General features: G+C 40.5%; 1 protein-coding gene across 1 annotated transcript in view; it reads right to left on the reverse strand.

The window, feature by feature from the left end:
* DEAF1 (DEAF1 transcription factor) overlaps positions 1-23,937 on the reverse strand; it is a 39,136-nt gene that overhangs the window by 4,104 nt on the left and 11,095 nt on the right. The window contains exons 8-11 of the mRNA XM_063289290.1: positions 23,320-23,448; positions 17,878-18,009; positions 12,886-13,136; positions 7,469-7,531 (exon numbers count right to left, since the gene is read on the reverse strand). Of these exons, the coding sequence (XP_063145360.1) occupies positions 7,469-7,531; positions 12,886-13,136; positions 17,878-18,009; positions 23,320-23,448 (575 nt within the window). The remainder of the gene's footprint in view (positions 1-7,468; positions 7,532-12,885; positions 13,137-17,877; positions 18,010-23,319; positions 23,449-23,937) is intronic.

The raw sequence follows: 23,937 nt of genomic DNA on the forward strand, positions 1-23,937 counted from the left end.
TGCTGCTCTCCAGGTCTGATAACGCGTCTGGCCCAGGTGGCTGCTGCTGGAAAATAGCTAGATAATTAGAAGAGTCGTCCCCCCTCCCCCCTGGGAAATGCACGCCTGAGGTGGAGGGCTGCGCCCCCCCCCCTCTGTAACTGGAGTCAAGGCTTCAGACGGGGGTGGAAGGTGCAAACTTACGAATTCCTCTGCCTGCTCATCCAAGTGAGGAATCTCTGGTAGAGTGTGAGGCTTGGGTTTGTGAGGGAAAAGCTGATGGAATCGATGAACCAGTGCTGGAGCATGTACATCTCTGGCATTCTCCCACGTGCGCTCTTCCTCAGGGTACCCTTTCCAGTGTATGAAATATTGGATGCCCCTTCCCCTCCTCCTAGAGTCCAGAATGTCCTCAACTTCATATTCCTCCTCCTCCTCCACAATTACTGGAGGCGGGGGGGGGGGCAATTGCAATCGTAAGGCACTTGGGGGAGGGTCTTTGGCTAGCAATGATCTGTGAAACACTGGATGGACTTTCACGGATGCTGGCAGCTTTAAACGATAAGCCACTGAATTTATCTGCTGTACCACAGTGAAAGGGCCCACAAACTTAGGAGTCCAATTTCTTGGAGGGTCTGGTAGAGTTCAAAAACTTGGTAGAGAGCCACACTCTGTCTCCTACTGCAATTGCTGGCCCCTCTTGTCTGTGAGCATCTGCAGCTCTCTTGTAAGCACTCTTGGCCCTGTTCAGCTGCTCCTTTAACAACTCCTGTGCGGCTTGTTGCTCTTTAAGAAAATCAGCCGTGGCTGGAACAGTTCCCTGCTGGGAGGAGGTGGGCAACACCCGAGGGTTAACCCCGTAGAGTGCCTGGAAAGGGGACATCTTGGTAGAGGCCTGTACAGAATTATTATATGTAAATCCTGCCATGGGGAGTAGGGCTGGCCAATTGTCTTGCTGAAAAGTGGTGTAACACCTGAGATACTGCTGTAACCATTGGTTAATTTTCTTGGCTTGCCCGTTACTAGCAGGATGATGCGATGATGACAGGTGGATCTGGACCCCTAATGACTGGAAAAGGGCCCTCCAGAACCTGGAAGTGAACTGTGGGCCTCTGTCACTCACCAACTGATTCACCATGCCTCTATACCTAAAAACATGGTCCATGAACAACTGCGCTGTGGCTGGTGCAGATGGGAGGCCCTTGCAAGGAATAAAATGCGCCATTTTTGTGAAAAGGTCCACCACCACTAGTATGGAAGTCAGCTCCTGGACTGGGGGTAAATCAGTGATGAAATCCATGGAGATTGTATCCCAAGGCCTACTGGGGGTGGGTAGGGGTTGCAAGAGTCCTGTGGGCTTCCCTGGGAGAGGCTTGGCTCGTCTGCAGGTGTGACAAGAAGCAATGTAACCCTTTATGTCTGCAGTCATCTTAGGCCACCAGTAGTCTCTCAGAGCTCTATGGAGAGTTTTGAAAACACCTCCGTGGCCTGCCGTTTGATGGTCATGGCAAAGTCTCAGTACTTCTTCCCTCAATGAAGGGGGAATATATAATCGCCCACTATGCCAGAGGATTCCTGCCTCCACATTGAATGGGTGGGCAGTGTCTTGCGGGTCCCTCTGGAGGTCATCCATCCTGGCCCTGGCATACGGGTCCTGTTGCTGCTGAGCTCTGACTCTTGTAAATGGGACCTCTGCTTGTCTGCCTGCTGCTAAAATCTCTGTTTGGTTCCCCCTCATAGACTGATCAAAGTTGTGAGGTTGTAATATAGTAGCCTGTACCTCCTGGTGAGTGGCGGGGGTTGCCTGAAAGGATTGAGACAGGGCATCTGCCAAGCAGTTTTGAGCCCCGGGCACATAAGAAATAACAAAATTGAAACAGGAGAAAAACTGGCTCCACCTGATTTGGCGTGGGGTGAGGGATCTGGTGTTTTGTAGAAGCTGTAAATTCTTGTGATCGGTGCAAACTTTCACAGGAAAGGTCGCACCTTCTAGCCAGTGCCTCCACTCTTGGAATGCTGCTTTAATTGCCAGCAACTCCTTGTTAAAAACATCATAGTTTCTCTCTGCTGGTGATAGTATGCGTGAAAAAAAGGCACATGGAAGTAATGTATTCTTGGTTTTGTTTGTATATTGCAATAACACTGCCCCAATGGCAATATCGGAAGCATCTGAATGCATTATGAATTGCTTCGTGGGATCAGGGTGTCTTAACAGCGGCTGGGATGCAAAGCGTTGCTTAAATTCTTGGAAGGCTGCTTGCTCTCTCTTCCCCCAAATGAATTTTGATCCTTTCTTCAAAAGCTGTGTGAGGGGTCTAGCCCTGTCACTAAAGTTTTTTATGAACCTCCTGTAGAAATTGCAAAATCCTAGATATCTTTGTACTTCTTTAACATTTCGGGGAGGTGGCCAAGAGGGAATTGCCTGGACCTTAGAAGGATCCATGGATATGCCTTCTGTTGATATTTTATAGCCCAGGAAATGTAATTCAGTTAAATCAAAGGCACACTTCTCTAGCTTGGCGAATAGCTTGTTCTCTCTCAGTCTTTGCAAGACATTACGTACATGGGTTACATGAGTTGTAGCATCCTCAGAGAAAATTAATATGTCATCTAGATAAATGACCAGATACTTATCTAGTAAATCAGAGAAAATTTGATTCATAAATCTGGAAAATATGGCTCCTGCATTAGACAATCCAAAGGGCAAAACAAGGTACTCAAATTTACCAAACCTGGTGTTGAAGGCAGTCAGATATTCGTGCCCCTCTTTCATCCGGATCAGATTGTACGCATTCCTGAGATCCAACCTGGTAAAAATGCGTGCTTTCTGTAATCGATCCAGCAAATCAGAGATTAAAGGCAGTGGATAAGTTTCTTTTTTTGTTTGTTTATTAAAAAACTGAAATCGTGGACCACTCTCATGGGTGTCTCCTGGGTTGCAGGTGCCAACGGGTCAGGCTTCTTTGGTACGAAGAAGGTAGGAGCAGACGCTGGGGAAGTAGATGGTCGGATGAACCCCTTTTGGAGATTAGAATCCAAGTAATCCTTTAAGGTGGCTAACTCCTTGGGGGACATGGGATATTGTTTCCTTGCTGGAATCCTGGCTACTGGTATCAACTCAATGGTGCAATCACAGTCCCTATGGGGGGTAGTGCTGTGGCCTCTTGTTCACTGAAAACGTCTGCGAAATCTGCATACTTGGCTGGCAACTAGACCCCCCCTGCCTCCGTGACTGCGTTCGTTGCTGGAGAGCGGAGAGCGGCTTGAATCTTGTGGTGCTGGCATTCCTTAGCTGGGAAGGAGATTGCTCCCGTAGCCCAGTTTAGCAATGGGTTGTGGATCCTCAGCCAAGGCGTGCCTAGGATTACAGGCACATTAAGCAATGCAGTAACATAAAGCTGGATCCACTCAGTGTGGTCTCCCGTTGTCAGTTGCACCGGTTCTGTGAACCTTCTAATCGGCCCTGCCTTGAGGGGCTGGCCATCAATGGTCTCCACTTCTATGGGACATGGCAATTCTATGGTTGGGATGTTGAGGTCTTGTATGGTCTGCACATCAATAAAATTGGTTGAAGCTCCGGAATCCACGAGGGCCTCTAGCTTGACCTGGTGCTCTGGGTTGATGTGCAGTATTACTGGTAAGTAGTAAAAGGATTGCCTGGAATCCTCGGAATGAGCCCTCCTTAATTGATTGATGGTCTCCCTGCTGAGCTCTGTGGAGGGAGACCGACGGAGTTTCCCTGGTTGGAAGCAGAGGCGGAGATGGCTCTTGTTTCAGCTGCTTGCCCTGGGGGTCTTACTGAAGCTGCTTGGCTTCTCGCTGGGCAAGCTCTCACCATGTGCCCCTGGGCTCCGCAGTGAAAACAGAGGGCTCTCTCTCTCTCCTTCTCTGCCTCTCAGCCTTGGAAATAAGCCTCCTGCTCGCCCCAATCTGCATCGGCTCCTCTGGTCCTGAGTGAGTGGATGCCACGGAGAGAGCTGGAAATCCTGGAAGCGCTCTGAGGGCCCTGTTTCTCCCCAGCTGCATCTGTCTGAGCTCTTCTAGCCTGGCATCTATGACCACAGACAACTGATATAAGGTTTCTAGGTTAGCTGGTGTTCCCTGGCGCACTAATTCATTCTTAATCTCTTCATCCAGCCCCTGTTTGAATTGGTCTTTTAATGCACTCTCATTTCAGTCCAGATCTCCTACTAACAACCTGAAATCAGCAATGTAGATTCCCACCCTCTTGTTACCTTGCTTGAGCCTCCGAATTTGCTGGCTGGCAGTGACCTCTCTGATTGGGTCATCAAAGTGTGCTCGGAAACTTGCCAAAAAGTTCTGGTAGTCGTTGAGAATCGGGTCGTTGTTCTCCACCATGGGAATAGCCCATTTGGCTGCTGGTCCCTTTAGCAGACTTAGGATGAAGGTGACTCTGGTTCTGTCTGTGGGAAACTCTGCCGGTCTGCTGTTGAAAAACATAGTGCACTGTGTGAGAAAGGTTCTCAACTGTCCTGCTTCTCCTCCAAACTTCTCTGGTAGACTGCCCTGGGATCTCAAGACTACTGGCGGAGCTGCTGCTGCTGGCGCCGGTTGTGGGTTAATCAGAGCTGGTTGTTGTAACTGCTGTAGCATGGCAGCTTGTAATGTGTTGACCTGTAGATCTACCTGTTGTTGGTGTTGTTGCAGGGCTGCTGCCAATTGTTGGATGGCGAGCCGAAATTCTTGGTTTTCTGAAGACATTTCCAAATGTCTCCCCTTTAAATTATTTGTTCCTCCCTCTTTCGATGGGAGTAGGAGTTTGTTAGGATTGATGTCCTAACAGCCAGGAACCACGCTGAGACAAGGAGTAGGTCTCTAGTGTTTTATTACTGCTACATAACAGAGAATCCTAACAAACTGAAGAAGCGTGGGAAAACCCAGACTTATAAACCCCAAAGACTAAGGCGGGCCCGATCTGTGTCTCTTTGAATGGCCACCTAATTCCTCAGTACTATGCATGCGCTTTACAGCCTGGATGGGAGCCCCCTGCTCACCATCCTCACTCATGACAGAGGGATTATGAAGAGCTGGTCTACTTGCTGGCTCTTCATTCTGCTGTAATCATCAGCTCCACTTTTAGTGGAGCTGTCTTCAGTTTGCCATTTCTTCCCCGGAAGTCCCAAGAATTGAGATTGCACAGTGCAGAGTTCTTACCACTAGACCGTAAAAAGGCCATCCTTTTTTATCCAAATGGACAGGAGAAAATTAAAAATGGTCATATTATATACGATAAACATATATCAGGAAAATAAATATGTATGATAAATATATATCAAGAAAATAAATATGTTACAATTGAATGTGAATACTAGTACTACTTGACTCACACTGGGGCAGAAACAAGAGTCTACAAAAGAGTAGGCAACCTGACATTTCTCTAGAAGTTTTATGCTTAGAACATGTTAGCAGGAGAGATGTATCAAAGTATCATAATTCTGAATTGTTAATAACACAAGGTGGAGTAGTGGAGAGAGAATGAAATATGGAACAGCATTAGATTAAGGAACTGGCCTCAAGAAAAGCCAGACCTACATTTTTTAAGTTTACATGATTAACACCATCAATCCCTTATATTCAGACCACAGGTTTAATGTGATAGGAAACCTCGGGAATTTGAAAAAGTATCATTTTGTGTTTGTACTTCTAACCTCTCTGTTTGAATAGCTCATTCAAAACAGAAGAGGAAGAGGAGGAGGAAGATGGATTCAAAGCTCAATTAGCTTGCAACTCCTATCATTACTTAGGTATGATTGATGTCTCTGGTACAAGGTGAACACAGGAAGGGATTGTGAATAAATTGCCCTGCTGCAAAAGCATTAGTGAGGCTATATGTAGTCCAGAGAGAAGTACTTGGTTTCAGGCTCAACTGATTCACACCGATTAACACCTACTTTGTTTGCACCTTCTGCCAATAAATTCTCTGCAAAGCTGAAATACAACAAATGTCACAGAACTCTCTCTTTTCAGTGGCTGTATGCAAAGCTGAGCCTCAGGGATGCAACCCAAAAAGAACTTGTCATGACACTCATAAAGAGCTTGGTAAGCAGAGAAAGACAAAAGGACTAGTGGAAACGGAGAACCAAAAATAGCTGTGAAGCAGGAGACCTGAGACCAGATTAACTCTTCCTCTAAGGAATTTAGGATGAATACTCAAAAAAACCCCAGCCTTTTCCTCCATGTAGCTACTGCCAAAAGAAGCACTCAGGAGCATGGTAGCCAAGTTTCAGGGAAGAAGGTTGTGTGAAAATAGTTGCTCACCCAAAATCCCTGGTTCTGGATGGGATCCCTCACATGTTACAGAAAGCAAAGACTACCTGATTTTTGGAGCCCATCATGGGAAAATCCAAACTACCACCAAACCTAATGGATAATTTTATAATTTAACTAGCACAGAGGAAATCATATCCCAAAGCTATCACACATCACAGAGAATGCCCACGTTTGTTTATTCAATTTATATGGCCATCTCAAAAAAATTGACTCAACACAAAACAGGCAATCAGCAGCCAAGATAAAAACAACAACAACAACAACAAACTAATTCATAGGCTCCAATAAACACTTAAACCCCAAGCCCGGGAACCCAGCTATGTCTCAGGGCCTTGCAAAGAGCCAACGTGATCAGGGACAATCCGATCTCTGGGGGCAGGGGGAGGTCTTCCACAAGCCAGGCACTGCAACAGAAAAGGCTTTCTTCCTGGGTCCTGCTGAGTGGCATTCTTTTATAATAGATGGGACTCGTAACATGCTTCTGCTGCTGGGTCTGATGGGGTGGGTAGACATAATTGGGGAGAGGCAGTCCTGCAAATAACCTGGCCCCATGCCATGGAGAACTTCATAGGTAACCACCAGCACACTGAATTAAACTCAGAAGCATATTGACAACCAATGCAGCTCACAGAGTATGAAGTACATGTGCACATGAAGTAACATGTGCAGATTGAGAAGTACCCATAACAGTCTGTCCTGCTGCATTTTGTACCAACCGCAACCTGCTCCCACCAGCCTGTTGGGGTACCACCTCCTACCCAACTTGAGGGCAATTTAGGGCACTGCCCACCCCCAGGTTCTCCCCCAGGGAATGCCCCCAAAGCAACCAGATGGTAAAAGAAGATTGCCCTCTACCAATGCCAAAAACCCAGTCCATAAACTTCCAGTCTTCATCTACCAGCTATTAATGTAAAGACCACAAGGGCAGATCAGAAGCAAATCACAATAATGGCCACCATGCTGGCTTCTCCAAGGCTCGGGGCTAAAGGAAGGTGACAAAATGGCTGCCAATCCCTTGTGGGAGCTAAGTTGCAGTCTCAGGAATCAGGCCAACTTAGGCACACCACCGTTGGCACGCTCAAGCTCACATTGCCATTAGCCTGCCGCACTGAGCAAACCATTGTTCAGTACCACAAAAAGAATATGGTGGTAGCTTGATAGTCCTTAGATATCATTCAGATCCAATCTTTGGGCTTACCTTAATAATAATTTCGGTTTTTCCATCGACATCTTCTGTATGCTGAAATAACTGACTCTGATACTGCAGAAATTGAAAGACATCATAAATTTCTCTTTATAAGTACCTCATGCTGCTCTTGGGTGTATAGTTATATGACAGTTTTCTATTGAAAATATGGGTGTGTGGGGTGGTTGTGTGCATGAACATGTCTGAGGAAGCATTTATAATTTTATTTAGTTTAAGTAAATTAAGGAGTGTACACCATTAAAGACATACCAAAATTACACATTATCTATTTATCTTTCAAGTAGGAAAGAAATGTTTAGGTTTGAGATAAAAGAAAGCACTGCACATATTCCAGCTACTTCTCAAATGTTCCTTTTTTATCGTGCTTCTATTTATCATGCTTCTTTTTTTATCGTGCTTCTTTGTTTTGCAAAGAAACAAAAACCCACAGCTGGAAATTGCACATCTATAGCTTTGCTAGTCCTGAAGGAGAAGGCTATTTGCCCAGAGAAGATACGGTTTGCAAGTGATATCCTCCTTCCTTGCCCCAACACTTATGTCTGCTCCCATTTAAATCCCCACATCTCTATAGCATCAAGAACTCCTGCTGTTATCTTTGCTTGGTTTGTTATCTACAGACTAGCTCAATTTGGTTTTGGTCCTGTTAAGAGAGTGTCATTATACTGAAGAGATTTGCATTCTAATGGCAAAAGTGCTTTACAAAATTTCACATGGTCATTTTTTCTGAGCTCAAACACCTTCCTCTCCCATTTTCATAGAAATAGAAAACAGTTGGAAGAGGCCACAAGGATCATTTAGTCCAACCCTTAGACCATCCATGAAAGGTGGCTGTCCAACCCCTTCTTAAATACATCCAGAGAGGGAGAACCCACAACTTTCATAGGGAGACTGTTCTACTGTTGTACAGATTTAACCACTACGCAGTTTTTCCTTATAATTAACAAAATCCAGGTAGCTGCAACTCTTACACATTAACCCATTTAAGCAATCCAACATCCATTCAAACCACTACATACATACCCTCTTTAGTGATGAATACATGTAACAAATCTGCAGTGTAGGAATGCCTGGAGCATTTTAAACTGAGGAAAACAACTCTGTTAACCAGGGCTAAAAAAAACATTGTCAAATGTATCATCACCAAATCCAAAAGTCAACATTACATTCAACCCCAGCATAAGATGTTAAACATCCTAAGGACAGTTGGAAAATGATCAAAAGTAGGTTATCCAACTGTAGATTCTAATACATAAGCAATTGGGTTTAATTCTAGATCTTATAACCAGACAAATAACTATTGTCACCTGAATCCCTTTTACACTCTATCACTCCAGAGTTGCAGGAGGCAAGAAGAAAAGCACAGAAATTTTGCTTTTCTTTTTTCCTATTGTAAACAGTATCTTCTTTTGAAAAGATTAGCTCCTTGTTGGACAGATTTTTGTGATCCACTCCAATGGATCTGGAAGGTTTAGTTTTAGAGTTTACTTGTGCAATAGGTGATGCTTCAGGAAATTACATGCTCAGAGGGCACACCTGAAGATTACTGGAGACCTCACATTCCTACGCTTCTTTTCACATGAATGCCTATCCATATTCAGTGAAAGGAGTTCAGGAATAAGAGAATGATTTTGAATATGATATCCAGGCCCTCATTAGAGTTATCCATTGTCAAAGTTATGTGGTTATTCAAAAATGTTCACATGGTGTATCTAGGGACTGCATCTCCTTAGATAGATGTGGCATTCTATCTTGATTTTTGTTGCTAGAATATTGCAAATACTTGACATGGGACTACTGCAAGTTACCCAGGTCTTATTGACTGGGAATACTGCAGTCACAGTATTCCCAAGCCCTTTCTTGGTAAGTTTAGTGGTCAATGCCATTAAACATCAATTCATTTGCATGCTCTGATCATACAACTCAGACATTGACCTCTCCCCAATGCAGTGGTATCTACTCATTCAACACAGGAACACAACATCCCTGACTGAATGCCCCCGCTCCCATCCCAGATACAAGCCACTGGCAAATGGAAGCCAGCTATCAACAGGATTTGTATTTGCACTCAGCTGGTTGCTCACTGACTTTCTGTCATTTAGCCCCAAATTCTAATCTCAGATCTAAACTGTGACTACAACATAGTTTATGGATGCAAGTGCTTTCTGTGACATTCAGAAAGAGCATATTCTCCAGATCTGGGGACAAACTGCTTATCTCCTGGCATGACAACAGGGACATGCTGGAAATAAGCCTCATCCTGTAATGGTACATGGACATCTGATTATAAACATTTTGATTTGATTATAAACGTTTTGATTATAGGAGAGAATAAACTGAGAAAACACCAACACATTGGCCTAATTTAAACACTGAAGAAAACATAGGGTGGAGCCATTTCCAAAGCTGAGTACTTGGAAAACATGGATTACACCAGCTGGAAAAACGAACGTGAAGTGTGAAAGAGGACAACTGCCCCACTTGGAAAGATGGAGCCAGCAAACAAATAATCGAGGTAATGTAATGACTGATGGCTATCTCTAAGGACAGATACAACTACCAAACATTTTTTAAGCAAGCAGAATCAAGACTGATAGCATCACATTTTTAGCAAGCAGCCAACTTAAATCTGCAAATGGCCATGTAAAGTGCCGGTAGCTGTTGTTTCTTCAGTGGTATATCAGTCACATTTAGTGCCAAATTGGGGGCAAACTGCTGGATTCCAGCCCTATACTATGCTAAACTCCTTGCATTGAACCCCATAAAAGTTGCCCATCCTGACTTAAATGAAGATGGAGCCTTGTACTAATTCAAACATATCAACAGCAGGAGGTGATATTTATTTTTATATCCAAAACTACATATTAAAAAGCATCTCAGCACAGGTTTATTTTTTTTCCTGCAAAATGTACAAACTTAATTCTGGGATACAGTTAAAATTGCTTAATGCATTACAGAAGACACATGAGTGTTTTTAAAGAGAAGTGTTTTGTACAAAATAAGGAGCCCCAAGCAGTCTTGTAAGCTGTAACGTGCACATCATTTAGAATTTATATGTGCTTCCATCACAAAGTGCAGTTGAGCAGATACACGTAATGACATCCTAAGTGCAATACATGAGCCAGCCCAAACCGCACAATACCTAGGTGCCTTTAGGACTTAGATTCTCATCCATCTTATGCATTTGACATTATAGAACTAAGACAAAGGAAGAACAGAGTTTGAAATAAATGGCTTAAAAAAAGGATCTATGTGAGAAAGATACATATTTTGACAGAGCAATTTTAAAAACCTTTTCAGTTTATAGCTATGCAAATACTATTTGTCATCGCTTATGATTCTGACTCAAGGCAAAAATAAGATTTAGATGCCAGGGGAAATTTCTTTGCAAAATACTTTCCATTCCAGATGACATAACACACAAAAATCCAAGAATGCTGACATCAGAATCTGCAATGGCAGGTATAACTGGCTATAAAAGCCAACAAACTGACACACTCCAGTAAAGGATTTTTCATTCAAACTATTAGACAAAGCTCTCTGAATGAAAAGCAAATTGACACTATAGAAAACAACAAGAAATTTTCAGCACCCATATTTAGTTCTGACCATAGCATATCTAATGTTTAGTTTCATTTACGTCCGAGGAATAGTTCTTAAATTTTATTAAATGGCTAGAGACTAATCTGAAGATACAGTATTCCCAGCTGCCTCCATTCTCAAATACTATTAAAGAAAGTCCTTAAATAATTGTCAGATTTAATTCTTACTCAAACACCTAAATACGGTAAAAGAGCAACCAAGTGAAGCAACTAACTGAGCTGTAAAACAGCGAGCTTAAGGCAACATACATTGTGAGCATATGTTCTTAGGACTGCCTCTGAAGAATTCGAGGAGGAGGAGGAGGAAATGATGTCTAGTCAAGGGAGGCCACAGAATCACCTGGCATCACTCAGGGAGGAAGTAAAACATCTCACCTACTGAGGGACAGCTGGTGAAAAACAGCTGTTGAAATCCATGACTCCTCCTTCCCCGGTCCTAGAAAGCACAGACAATGAAGCCTCCAGGAATTAAGGCAGAGAGACCACTTGAGGTCAAGAGTTGGCAGAAGCAGGGCTCCCCAGATGATTCATCAAGAAGCACTGGGAGAGATGCCCAGCTTGGTGGGTATAAGCAGGCTTACTGTTCATTCCCAGCATTGCTTGTAACTGAATCCTTTGCTCTGGGCCTTGCCTGACCACTCTGGGAATTCCTGGCTGTGCATCTGAATTCTGGATGGCCCTTGACTTTGCTGCTTTATTGCTCCTTTAACTCATTGCCATTTGGAAAACCTGGTATTGATCCAACTACAGATACAGCCCATGTTCTTAGTAAGGTAGTTTTCTTCTCTGCTTCCCTCCTGTCTCAAGTCTAGACCTGACACTGCCCAGCCTATGGAATTCATAACTGTGCTGCTATAAACAGAATAAAAATCATGATTTTTTAACATTTTTCATGTTAGAGAACTGCAGATATTTTCTTATTTGCAATTAGCTGGCAATCCCAATTCTATTGGGTATTAATGTATAAAGTCTTCCAGCATTTAGGATCATAGCATCTGAAGAGACTTCTCTTCCTGTAAGTTCCCATCAGTAGCCTAAGATCATCTTTGGAAGACCTACTCTGGATATTCTCCCATGGTGAGGTGCAGTGAAGGGGCTTTCACTAATGAGACAGGCCTGGAAGCTTCTCCACTCTCTTCTGAGTGACAGACATTTTTATTCTACCAGGAGTTTTAGCAACGTGTTGTTTTATTTGCTCTGATATTTTAATTTCCTTACTACAGTACTGCTTTTATTCCTTGTTATTATCCACCTTCCTGTTGATTTTACTTTGGATCTTTTATATAAAAGCTTAATTATTTAAATGTTATCATAAACCATTTTGGAGATGTTTAATTGGCAAGTGGCATATAAATGGTATAAATAAATAAATAAATCTCCATATGCTTCTATTATACGTTGTAGAAGAGCTTTTGCTGTCCCTTCAAACTCCCTCTCAGATCTGAAAATATTCCTCCTCGAACATAAATCCTAGCAGCTCCAATTATTTAGATTACGTGGGCCTGAATGCAGTGGAAGAAACCCAACACATTCTTTTAAAATTTATATTGCAGATCAGAAATGATACTATCCAATCGAAAATCAGTGCACAGTTATACTATGAAATTCACTAATTGAGACCAAAGCAATGGCTACATCCATACCATCACTACACCATACATTGAGCTGGGGGTTCTTTTTTTTCTCTCTCTGCTTTTAACAATTACTAAGCAGCATGGATAATCTTAAAGGGTCAGCAGAATTTTGCTGACCAGGTGGTTATAAAGATATTTGGGGCTAGAATGAATTCATTTCTTGAAACACTATTACCTCTTTCCTTTCCACATCAGCTTGAAGTTTCGCTTGAGACACAGCAGCTTCTCTGTAGGAAGAGCTGGCCTGCTTAGCTTGTTCGATCAGCGTCTTCAACTGCCGAGCTGTGTTGAGCAGCGAATTGACAGTTTCCTCAAGGTAAAGCCAGTTCCGTTGTTCTGTCATTTCAAGTCCATTCATCACAGAAGAGGAGATAGTCTTAGTGGGGGTAGCAGGTGGCACCGCCAGGGCAGGGAGTGAGGTCAACACTGAAAATAAACCCACAGAATGAGATCAGTCCACCAGCAATTCTGCCGGAAGCTGGCTAGATCCATCAGCTTTTGCCTCTGCCCTAGCTGTCACCCACAGCCATTCAGTTTGGCTGTGGTAGAGAGCCAGGCAGCAGACCAACAGTACCTTCAGTTCAGTTCAGTTCAGAAATCAGTAATTTAGGTTGCCTCCACTGCGTGCTTCATCATGGTAAAGGACTGACAATTTATGGTTGCATTACAGATGACCAATACAAGAACACTTGAATATTTGGGGTTTTGAATTGTTACCTCTTTAACGCAGGAGCTCTTTTTATTAAACCAGGAATTGGGAAGCTAAAGAGCAAGATGTACAGTATATGTTTTTAATAAATAATTAAAGTTAGAGTGAAGCAAACTGTAGAGCAAGCAGACTGTAACAATTGCAGTGGACCCTACCAACAGTTTAGAATAACAAACCAGCTTTCTGGGCTAATGAAACCCAGCTCCTGAAGGGAGTGCAGCAATACGCATTTTGTAGCGCTAAGACTTCCTGCACATTCAGTGATTCCTTTCAATCTTTACAAGTCCACTTCTTCCAGGGTTTCCACAAAGTCAACATTTGTGGGACATACCAAATGAATGCAGAATCTTTCTTTCAGGAAAGCATGTGGTACCTGAAAGGCAAGACGGGGCAGTCTGAGAGGCAGTCCTTCCTCTCTGGACTGCAGGGGCATGACCAGTGATATTATGATGTCACCAGAGTGGGTGGGGCTGACATTTCAGACCCTTTCGGGGATGGTTCATGCAGAGGCTTAAGAGCAACCCATTCTGCTCTTTGCATATTTCCAAAATTGCCCACCTCTTTTTGGAAGGTTCGGGGTTCTAAAAGGTATAGATGCTTTAAGCTTCAGCAAAGCTTAGGGCAACCATTTCAACCATTAAAATCTTCCACTCACCCCAAATTTAAATTGTACACAAAACAGTTGCCCTTCTATATTATGGGGTGGTGGGAACCCCATATTAGGGGACCATATGAAAGGAGGGGGGTTAATTTAATAGCACTTTTTTGAGGTTTGTTGCATGCTACATCCTTTGAGTATGGTGAGGGCAGAAAGTTTTCAGACTGCAACCTATGTGTCAGAGAAACAATATTTAGAGGCATATATATATATATATATATATATATATATATATATAAGCATATTATTTATATATATATATATATAAGCATATTATTTATATATATATATATATATATATCATATTATTTATATATTTATATATATATATATATATAAGCATATTATATATATATATATATATATATAAGCATATTATATATATATATATATATATATAAGCATATTATTTTTATATATATATATATATATATATATGTATAACATATTATACACACACACACACACACACAAACATACATACACACAGTACGTGTGTGTGTGTGTGTGTACAAAATGTATTTAGAGGCATAGAGAGCCAGTTTGGTCTAGTGGTTAAGGTGCTGGGCTAGAAACCAGGAGACTGAGAATTCTAGTCCTGCTTCAGGAATGAAGGCCGGCTGTGTGACTGTGGGCCAGTCGCTCTCTCTCAGCCCAACTCACCTCACAGGGTTGCTGTTGTGGGGAAAATAGGAGAAAGGAGTATTAGGTATGTTTGCTGCCTTGAGTTTTTTATAAAAATAATAAAGGAGGGATAGAAAATAAATAAAATAAATATGCTAACAAATATCCCTAGTTCCTCAAAATCCTTTTAAAATCCCACTATGGTCATGATTGAAACCTTAGAAAAACCAATATGCCAAAGATATTTCTGTTTCCCTATGTCAGCCCTCCCAGGTAAACCAGACAGGAAACATAATGAGATGAGCTAATTCTACTTTATTGTAAGGCTACATTAACAAAATCCTACAAGTCTGAAAGTACAAATCTCCTGCCCTCCCTATTTACCACCTGAGCAGTTAGGATGGGTTCTTCCTAAGTTTCTTTCTCCGGCTGTTACTCTGTTGCGGACTCCTTTCTCTTTTATCTGATCATTCCCTAGATGCATCTCTTTCCCCTGTCTTCCAAGGTCACCCTCACATTCCATCACACTGTATGCTACTTTAAATATGGAATTATGAGTACTTATTTACCAGATATTACACTTGCAACATTTAAAGTAAAATAAATTGCAAGGATGGTGATCAACGTTTATAACCCCCCCCCCTTTATTAAGTTTGCAAATAAAAAGAGATATTTGTGCAACAGGACTTATAAGGATTTAATATAAATTAGGAAAATATGTCTTCCTTCCACAAGTGTATTTTTGCAGAAAAGGGAGATTTTTAGTTAACTGCCTTCTCTACTCAGTGTGGAGCAGCATCTGGTATTTGATTATTTAGTCTTTCTTGACATATTTATACCTTTTTTTTTAGTGAAGATCAACTTTATTCTTCTATTTTTATTTTTCTTCTATCTTTAAAAGACCCATAGACTAATCAAGCATGTACACAGAAGGGAATGAAAAAGGAAGATGTAAGAGTTTACTTAGGTAGTAGGAGCTGGATATTCATGCAGCAGAATAATACAGCAGCACCCAACTAGAGATCCTAATGTTATGTGGACATGAGAACTGCCAAGAGAGAACACAAAATTGGACATACAACTACATGGAGCACGAAGCTTATATTTCTTTGCGAGATTTTTGAATAATATCTCATATTAAAGGCCTGTGATCTCTCACAGAATATTAAACTGAGCAAATTTGGTCCCCTCCAGATGCATTAGACCAGGGTTTCTCAACCAGGGTTCCATGGAACCTTAGGGTTCTGCAAGAGGTCACTAGGGGTTCCCTGGGAGATCATGACTTATTTAAAAAATTATTTCAAATTCGGGCTTCACATTAAAGAGGTAATTTTCATTTTTTATTTTCAGTTTAAAAACACTGTTAATGCATATATACAGGGCTCCACATGAAATGAATATAATAATTTTGTGACTTCTGGCCTATATTTGAGCCTGAATGTGCAGGGGTTCCCCAAGGCCTGAAAAATATTTCAAGGGTTCCTCCAGGATCAAAAGGTTGAGAAAGGCTGCATTAGACAATACTCCCTTTGTTCCCAGATACCATAATTGGTGACAAATGAAAAAGCATAACATGCCAAGTTGGATTTTAAGAGAGAGACTTAATTAAAACAAAACAAAATTATTACAACTTTCTTCAACAATATGTCCCCAGAAAGTTGCTATGTTCTAACTCTATAATCATTAGCTTAGGTGATCTGGTTGCAGTCCAACAGCATTTGGTGATTCAACCGTTCTATCGTTGAGTAATCCTGTTAGCCAGAATTAAGATGCAGCTTGAAATGGAGTGCTCTGTGCCAGCAATTTCTTTCATTGGAGTGTTGAAAAAATCTGCTTCTGTGAAATGAGTATCTTCCTACTAATTTCACAGGAGACTAGAAAATAACCATTCCAATAACCAACTCCATACAGAAGTATGTGGAAAGTCCAAAAATGTTCTCTAAGGCTGCACAGTTAAACCAAAACTAAAGACGGAGTGATGCTTTAATAGTAATTGGTACAATGAGTGTCCCTAGTTGGAATCCTCAATTATCAGAGACACAGTTTTCTAAGTAATACACTGTATGTAGATGAAGAACAGAAGCAGAGATCAGATATGTTCAATGAAGGGACTGTATTAGGCAGGCCTTTATGCAATTCTACATTTACTGAAAGTCTTTTCCAAGTATGGTATAACTAATACCTTCATGATACCTCTGTGTGAAGTTTTAATGTAAAGTTACTATGGTAGCACACACATGTACAGTACATACCCAGGGAAAACATTCATTCAGAGTGTTGTACTAGTGCAAGGCAAACACATGCCAAGAGCAGAAATTCTGGAGCTGTATTAAGAGATTTTTTTTTGGTTACACCCATTACTCTGCCCTAATTACACTGACCACATCAGACCAAATGCTGTGTTTTGTAGCTGAAATAATAACAGTAATAACAATAATAACAATAATAATAATAATAATAATAATAATAATAAATGTAAGATCACAACAGGTCGATGTTCTTCCTTCACTCAAAAATCAATACAATATAGAATTAATAACCCTTTAATATGAGGAATATGATTTTGTTGATGCAGCCTTACAGGCCTAAAAGTTGGCTCTATGATATGCTCAGGTAAACTTAGCCCCAATTCTTTGCCAAATGAGTTGGCTGTCTCTATCTCTTTAGCCAGCAATTCATCTGTAAACCAAGCAGCTAGATTGGGGGTGGGGTGGGAGGGATCAGAGCTATGACCTATATATTCCCAGGAACTTTCTGCCCATTCAAGAGAGCTCCATAACTTTTCAGAGTAGGCTAAATTAATAGCCTCCATCCTGAGGGAGTTGAAAGCTACTGCATCTGTACCCAAGCTGGTAACTGCCCTACCACTACCACTACCTGGTTATAATTCTTCAAATCTCCAAATCCTCAATCATCTGGCCTGTGTAGAACGGTTCGAACATTAGCCCAGCACTTGGATTGGGTCACTGACAGTGCTGCATTCATATCCAAGGTTATTTTCATCCCCCCACCTGTAATTCCCACTCCTTTCCTCCCATGTGAGGACATCAGCAGCATGTCAGAGGAAAAGTGATTTACTATTTCCCCAAAATATGACTGTATTTACTCCCATGCAGAAAAACACTGAAATTATATGCCTTGTTAATAATGTGGGGATTAGACAAGAGAAGTCTTACCAATTTTGGGATGAGAAGTTGGCAGTGCTGCTTCTGGGAATGCTGAGATCTGACAACTGTCTTGATAACTTGGATAGTGAGGCTCTGGATGACTGACCTGACAAGGTTGCTGCTGAATGTTTGTATCTTGTACTATTGAGAAGAGAGTAAAGTCAGAGTCTAAAGAAATTGGCTTGGATGTTCACACCAAAAGTAAGAAGACATTAAGGAAAACGGGACAGTTCTTGAAAAAGAAATATTGTTTCCTGCAAAATCAAACTATGCTGAAGTTCCTGCATTTACTGTTTCAATCGAAATACCTTTCAGCTTCAATATAAATGATTAAAAGTAGAATTATGGAAATTGACATTCTCGAAATTAGAGTACCTACGAGATGGCCAGAAATCCAATTATGTTATAATACATAAACCCTCCCCAACACTGGATTATCTGAGTAATTTAAAAACAGTATTTGTAGTACTTATCCTTAGGCAAAACAATGTGTCAAGGATTGCAGACTTCTATGTATTGGTAAGAAGTTTGCCCCTTATTCTCTTCTATAATTTTTAAAAACACCTTAAATAAAAACTTCCTAATAATGTTTAAATCCATATTTTGCAGCTGTTTAAAAGATGTTTACATTTTGCATGTAATGCATTTTATTAAGTGTGCCCACTTTGGTGGACTTTTTGCATACAACTTTCTTGAACGGTCTTGAGCCATTCTTAATAAACAAGAAAAAGGTAAAATAATTAAAATTGCTGCTAGTTGTCCACTTAGTTCACATAGTATCTCTTCCCAGTGATGGGTATTGTGAACCGCCCAGAGTCCCTCCTTGTTGGGGAGATGGGCAGTGATAAATTTGATTGATAGATAAATAAATAAATAAATGTGTAGTCCTGTACAAACTGTGCTCAATGATTTTAATACTGTTTGTTTATTTTAAAATGGATGTGTCATCTTTCGAACATTTTTCCCAAGATGGTAACAGTTTAAAACTGGAACCCACAAAGTGAATTACAAGCAAGAGCTAAAAATGTAACAACAAGCAGTGATATTTTTTATGTAGCAACAAGAAATGTAACAGGTATAAAACTAAGTTATTTAAGGATCTTCTGCAACTAATAAAACTGTTAACATATTAACAATTTTTGAAGAATAAAAAAAAGCTTTTCCTGCTGCTGAAAAGCTAAATACTCTCTCTGGGAGAGACTATGGGGAAGGGGGGATCCTAATATTTTTAACTGTGGTATGTCTAATTGGAGGCTTACATGACAACTTGCTTCTCCCATCAACATAGAAGAAACTGTGCTGTCAATTTTCAGCAATCATAACTAGGACTCCAGGGACTCCAAAAAAAGAATTGGGGCTGTAGATTGCCCATCTGTCCTGAACCATGAAAGTCTTTATAGAATAATATCAAAACCTTGAATTGAGACTGAGAACAGTCTGGGAAGCAATTAAGACAATGTGGCACTGGCATAATATGATCATAATATGTATTTCCAGGAAACGGTCTTGCTGCCTTATTTTATACTAAGAGAAGTTCTTGGATTTTTCCTCAAGGGCAGCCTTATACAAAAAACACTGCAATGATTAAGGCAAGAGGTTACCTGTATATAGATTTCTGAAGTTAAGCTATTTTTGTCCAAGTAGAACCACACCTGGGGCATCTGCCCAAGCTTTGGGCCAAAGAAAACAACTGAGTCTCTAACAACAAAGATAACACTCGAATGGACAGAAAAACAGTCCATTATCATGATTGTCGGGATTCACCTTTGGTTTATTTATTTTATTCACCTTTAAGTTTATCCAGCCCATAAGAAAAAAACTAGATGAAAATGTGAAGAAAAAGCAGAGGGCTGGACCAGTGAGCAGCCACATTTCAGTTCACATGAGAAGATGAAGACAAGGAGTGGAGGCACTACAGCAGCAGCTGTTAGACAAAGTAACTCCACCCAAGGAAAAGAATTAAAGGAAGCAAGCCCAGTAGATGAGAGTGGCAACCAGAAACAAGGTATGTCAGCTTTAGGCCTGTTTGCAGAGGCAGCGCTTTCTGAGCCCTCAGGACAAGGAAAGGATCTGCAGAACAAGTAAAAAGAATAGTGGATCAGTGAAGAATGAAGTAGATGCAATGTGCCCTGCAATGAAACAAAAAGGAGCCATGGGAGAGAGAAACGGAAACAAATACATACTGACTGGATTAACAGGCATATGAATTAACTGAGAAAGGAAGAATACTGCAGATGATTGAAGAGGTATCCAAACAACATCCGCAGAAGATGTTTAATTAGAGGTCCCTGTCTGAGTTTTCTGGATGATAAGCTGCTGATATGAAATGGATTGCACCTCACAAAGATTTGTAAAAAAGTGTTCAGCCAAAGCTGAGTGAGCTTAATTGGGAGGACTTTAAATTAAATCTTACGAGGGCAAGAGATTAAACCCTGAAGTAATATGTAAAGATTAATTCTTGTGTTCTCTAGAAGGAGGTGAGAGTGAAGCCTTAATGGGGCCTATTAAACTCAATAGCAAAATCAGGAAGAACATTGGCTCATAAAGTTCATGGCCTTTATTGTTCATATACTAATGCTCATAATATAGGAAATAAATAAAATGAACTTAAATGTTTAGTACAGGAAGGCAACTGAGGTTTAATAGCTATAATGGAGACCTGGTGGGATGATTCCCACCATGGAAATAAAGCAGCTGAAGGATATCATTTGTTCAAAAGGAACAGAAACAATGAAAAGGGAGGAGGAGGAGGAGGAGCACTTTATGTTGCAAGTATCCAGATCTGCTCAGAAATCCAAGTAAATTAACTTGGTGATAGCACTTCAGCTAAAATAATGGAAGAAGCAAATAAAAGCAATACTGTAATAATGTCTATTATCCTTGCCCAACCAAGGAAAAAATACAGATGCTGCTTTACAAAAGCAAATTGCAAATCTTTCTGCTGTGAAGTAGCAGAGAAGGGGGACTTTAATTATCCCAAAATCTGTCTGAGAGACAAACTCCATTGAGTATGGTCCTTCCAGGAAGTTCCTGACATATCTTACTAAAAACTTTATCCTTCAGTGGGTGGAGCAGGGCAGAGAGGAGCAGCTTTCTTTGACTTGATACTAATCATTCAAGAAGACATAGCCAAGTAAGCAGCAGCAGCAGCAGCAACTCTGGGTGAAAGTGATCATATTATGCTTAAGTTCTTAAATAAAATTAAGCTGAGGGTATTTTAATGCAAATCCTGGACTTTAAAAAAAAGTGGCTTTTAATAAACTCAGACAGTAATAAGTAGGATTCCATGACAGGAGAAATTAATTAGAAAAGGACCTCAGAATGGGTAGGAATTCTTAAAAACAAGATATCAAAAGCACAGTGGCAAAGAATTCAAATAGGTGAAAAAAATAAGACAATACAAGTTTAACAAAGTTCTGAAAACAAAAAAGAACACATACAGATATTCTTTTGGATGTCAAGATTGACAAATCACAAAGAAAGATACATTCAAATAGCCCAGAACTGTAGAGCTGGTGTAGGGAAAGTAAAAGCTCAGAACATATGAAATTACAAACAACAAAAAGAGTTTCTGCAAGAAAAGGAAAAGAACCTGCTCAACGAAATTGGCAAAATGCTAACATAATAAAGAAAAGGCATAGCTAGCCTCCTATTTTGATTCAATCTTTTTCAACAAAAAAGTATGCAGAGCAATAAAAATTGTGAAGAGCAAATGAAGGGGCAGGATTGAAGCTTGGGACTGATAGATTTATGACTTATTTACTTTGAATGTGTTAGAATGTCCAGACCTGACGAATTGTAACTTAAAGTACTGAAGGATTTGCCAGTGGCTGACCTGAACCATTATATATATTTGATAAGTCCCAGAGAACAAGTAGAAAATCACTTAACTGGAGAAGGGCAAATTCTGTCCATATATTCAAAATGGAGAAAAAGGAGAATCCAGACATCTACATACCAGTCAACCAGACATTGATATATGGAGGATTCTAGAACAACTCATAAAGCAATGGATCAGTAACCACCTCAGAACAAGGTGATAATTACGAGGTCAACATGAATTTGCAAAGGACAAGTTTGGTCTGATTATCCATTATCTCATTTTTATAACTGGGTTTATTTCCTTTGTAGGTTATAGGTATGCTATAGATACAGTATATGTTGATTTCAGCAAAACATTTCACAAAATACCATACAACATTCTGGGCAGTAAGGTAGTGAAATGTTGGCTGAACAGCATAACAATTAAGTGGATATATAAAAAGCATACTCAGCCGGTGCTCATCAGCATTTCCCCATCAACTGGTACAAGGCACTGAGTGGGGTTCCACAAGGTTCTATCTTGGGCTCTTTATCTTTCAGTAATTGTATTAATGATTTGGATGGGAAGATTAATATTTATTCGATTTGCAGGTGTCACAAAATGGGGAGGGAAAGCTAACCTCAAATTCAGAACTAAAGTTCAAAACAATCTTGATAGGTTACAGAAATGGGTTGAGAATAAGATCGTGAAATTTAAGAGGCACGTGCAAAATTAAGCACCAAGAAACAGAAATGAATGCATAGATTTAGAATGTGGGATACCTGGTTTGGTAATAATATTTGTGGAACAGATCTTGAAGTAGTAGTTGATTACAAACTGAATATGGGTTAGCAATGTGAAGTGGCTGGAGAAAAAAAAGCAAAAGGCAATTTCATACAATTTCCAAATCATGGGAAGTAATCAACCAATTTTTTCCCTTTGTTTAGACCCTACCTCTAAGGTGGGCTCAAAACAGGAAAACACTTCAGTGAGGTTTCAAAAAACTGGAATAAGTTCAGAAAAGAACAGTGAGGATGACATAGAAATCCTATGAAGAGAGACTGAAGGATCTAGAGATGTTCAGGCTTGAAAAGAGTAAACATTCTTCACGAAGCTAAAAGGTATCACACAGAAGAAAGCCAAGGCATGTTCTCTGCCACTTTGTGTAAAGGATACAGAATAAAGGATTTAAGCTACAAAAAGGCAGATTCCAACTGAATCTTAGGAAAATCTTCCTGACAGTAGGAGCATCGGTGAAACCAATTACCTACAAAGTTTGGGGGACTCTCCTTCCTTGGATGTGTCTAAGCAAAAGCTGCATAGCCATCTCTCTAGGTGGTCTTGATTTAGACTCCTGCCTTGAGCAGAGGGTTGGACTCAATAGCTTAAATGGCCCCTTCCATAGTATGATTTTGTGATTTATTCCTGAGGCTGGGCATTGATTAAAGCAACTGTGACATCTGCTTTACACTGCAATCCTATACACCTGTATCTGGGAATAAATCTCACTGAAGTCATCAGTAGAACTTTCTATTCCTATGCTGTTAGTCAACTTAACTTCTATCTTCTTTCATCCCTGCCCTCTTCCTCCTTCTAAAATGTAGTTTTAAAGAAGTATCCCTATCCCAAATAGGTGTGATTTGTCTTACCAGTGGCACCAGTAAAAACATCACCCTGGGATGGACTTTCTGAGATAATAGCTGTGGCCTCCACAGCTGCTGTACGATCAAAGGTCAAAGTGCCGGAAGTCGTAATCTGTCCTGAAGGAGTCACAGTGACTAAAAAACGATGGAAACATTTTCAGAATTAAGTAGAATGCTAATACCCATGTGATCATGGCATCTCCCCATTTTTATTTCTAACCTGCAGAAACCACCCCACTGAGCTTATAAATATATCTTTCTGAAAATAAACATGCTTCTTCTCTGAGTGAAAGAAACTGATACAGATCAGGGCAAATTAATGAGGCTAAAAACTTCCCAGTTCCATAGGCCAAAAAGACAGCTCATGATGAAAAAATCTCACATTTTAGAAGATGGAAAGCAAACATTAAAAGGTTTTAAATAATATTTGCAAATATTTCCTTGATGTTTTTACTCAAATTATAACCACCAGCTAGTTAAATGAAGACCAAACACGGATTAAGGGTACCAAAAGGGAAACTTGGGATGGTTTGCCATTAGACTGAATGACAAAGGTGGAAGGGAGGAAAGGCTGTTTCCTACAAAATGTACAATGATCATTGAATATTTCAATTTTTTGAAACT

The sequence above is a fragment of the Candoia aspera genome, chromosome 1 (assembly GCF_035149785.1).
Source record: "Candoia aspera isolate rCanAsp1 chromosome 1, rCanAsp1.hap2, whole genome shotgun sequence".
NCBI classification, from domain to species: Eukaryota; Metazoa; Chordata; class Lepidosauria; order Squamata; family Boidae; genus Candoia; species Candoia aspera.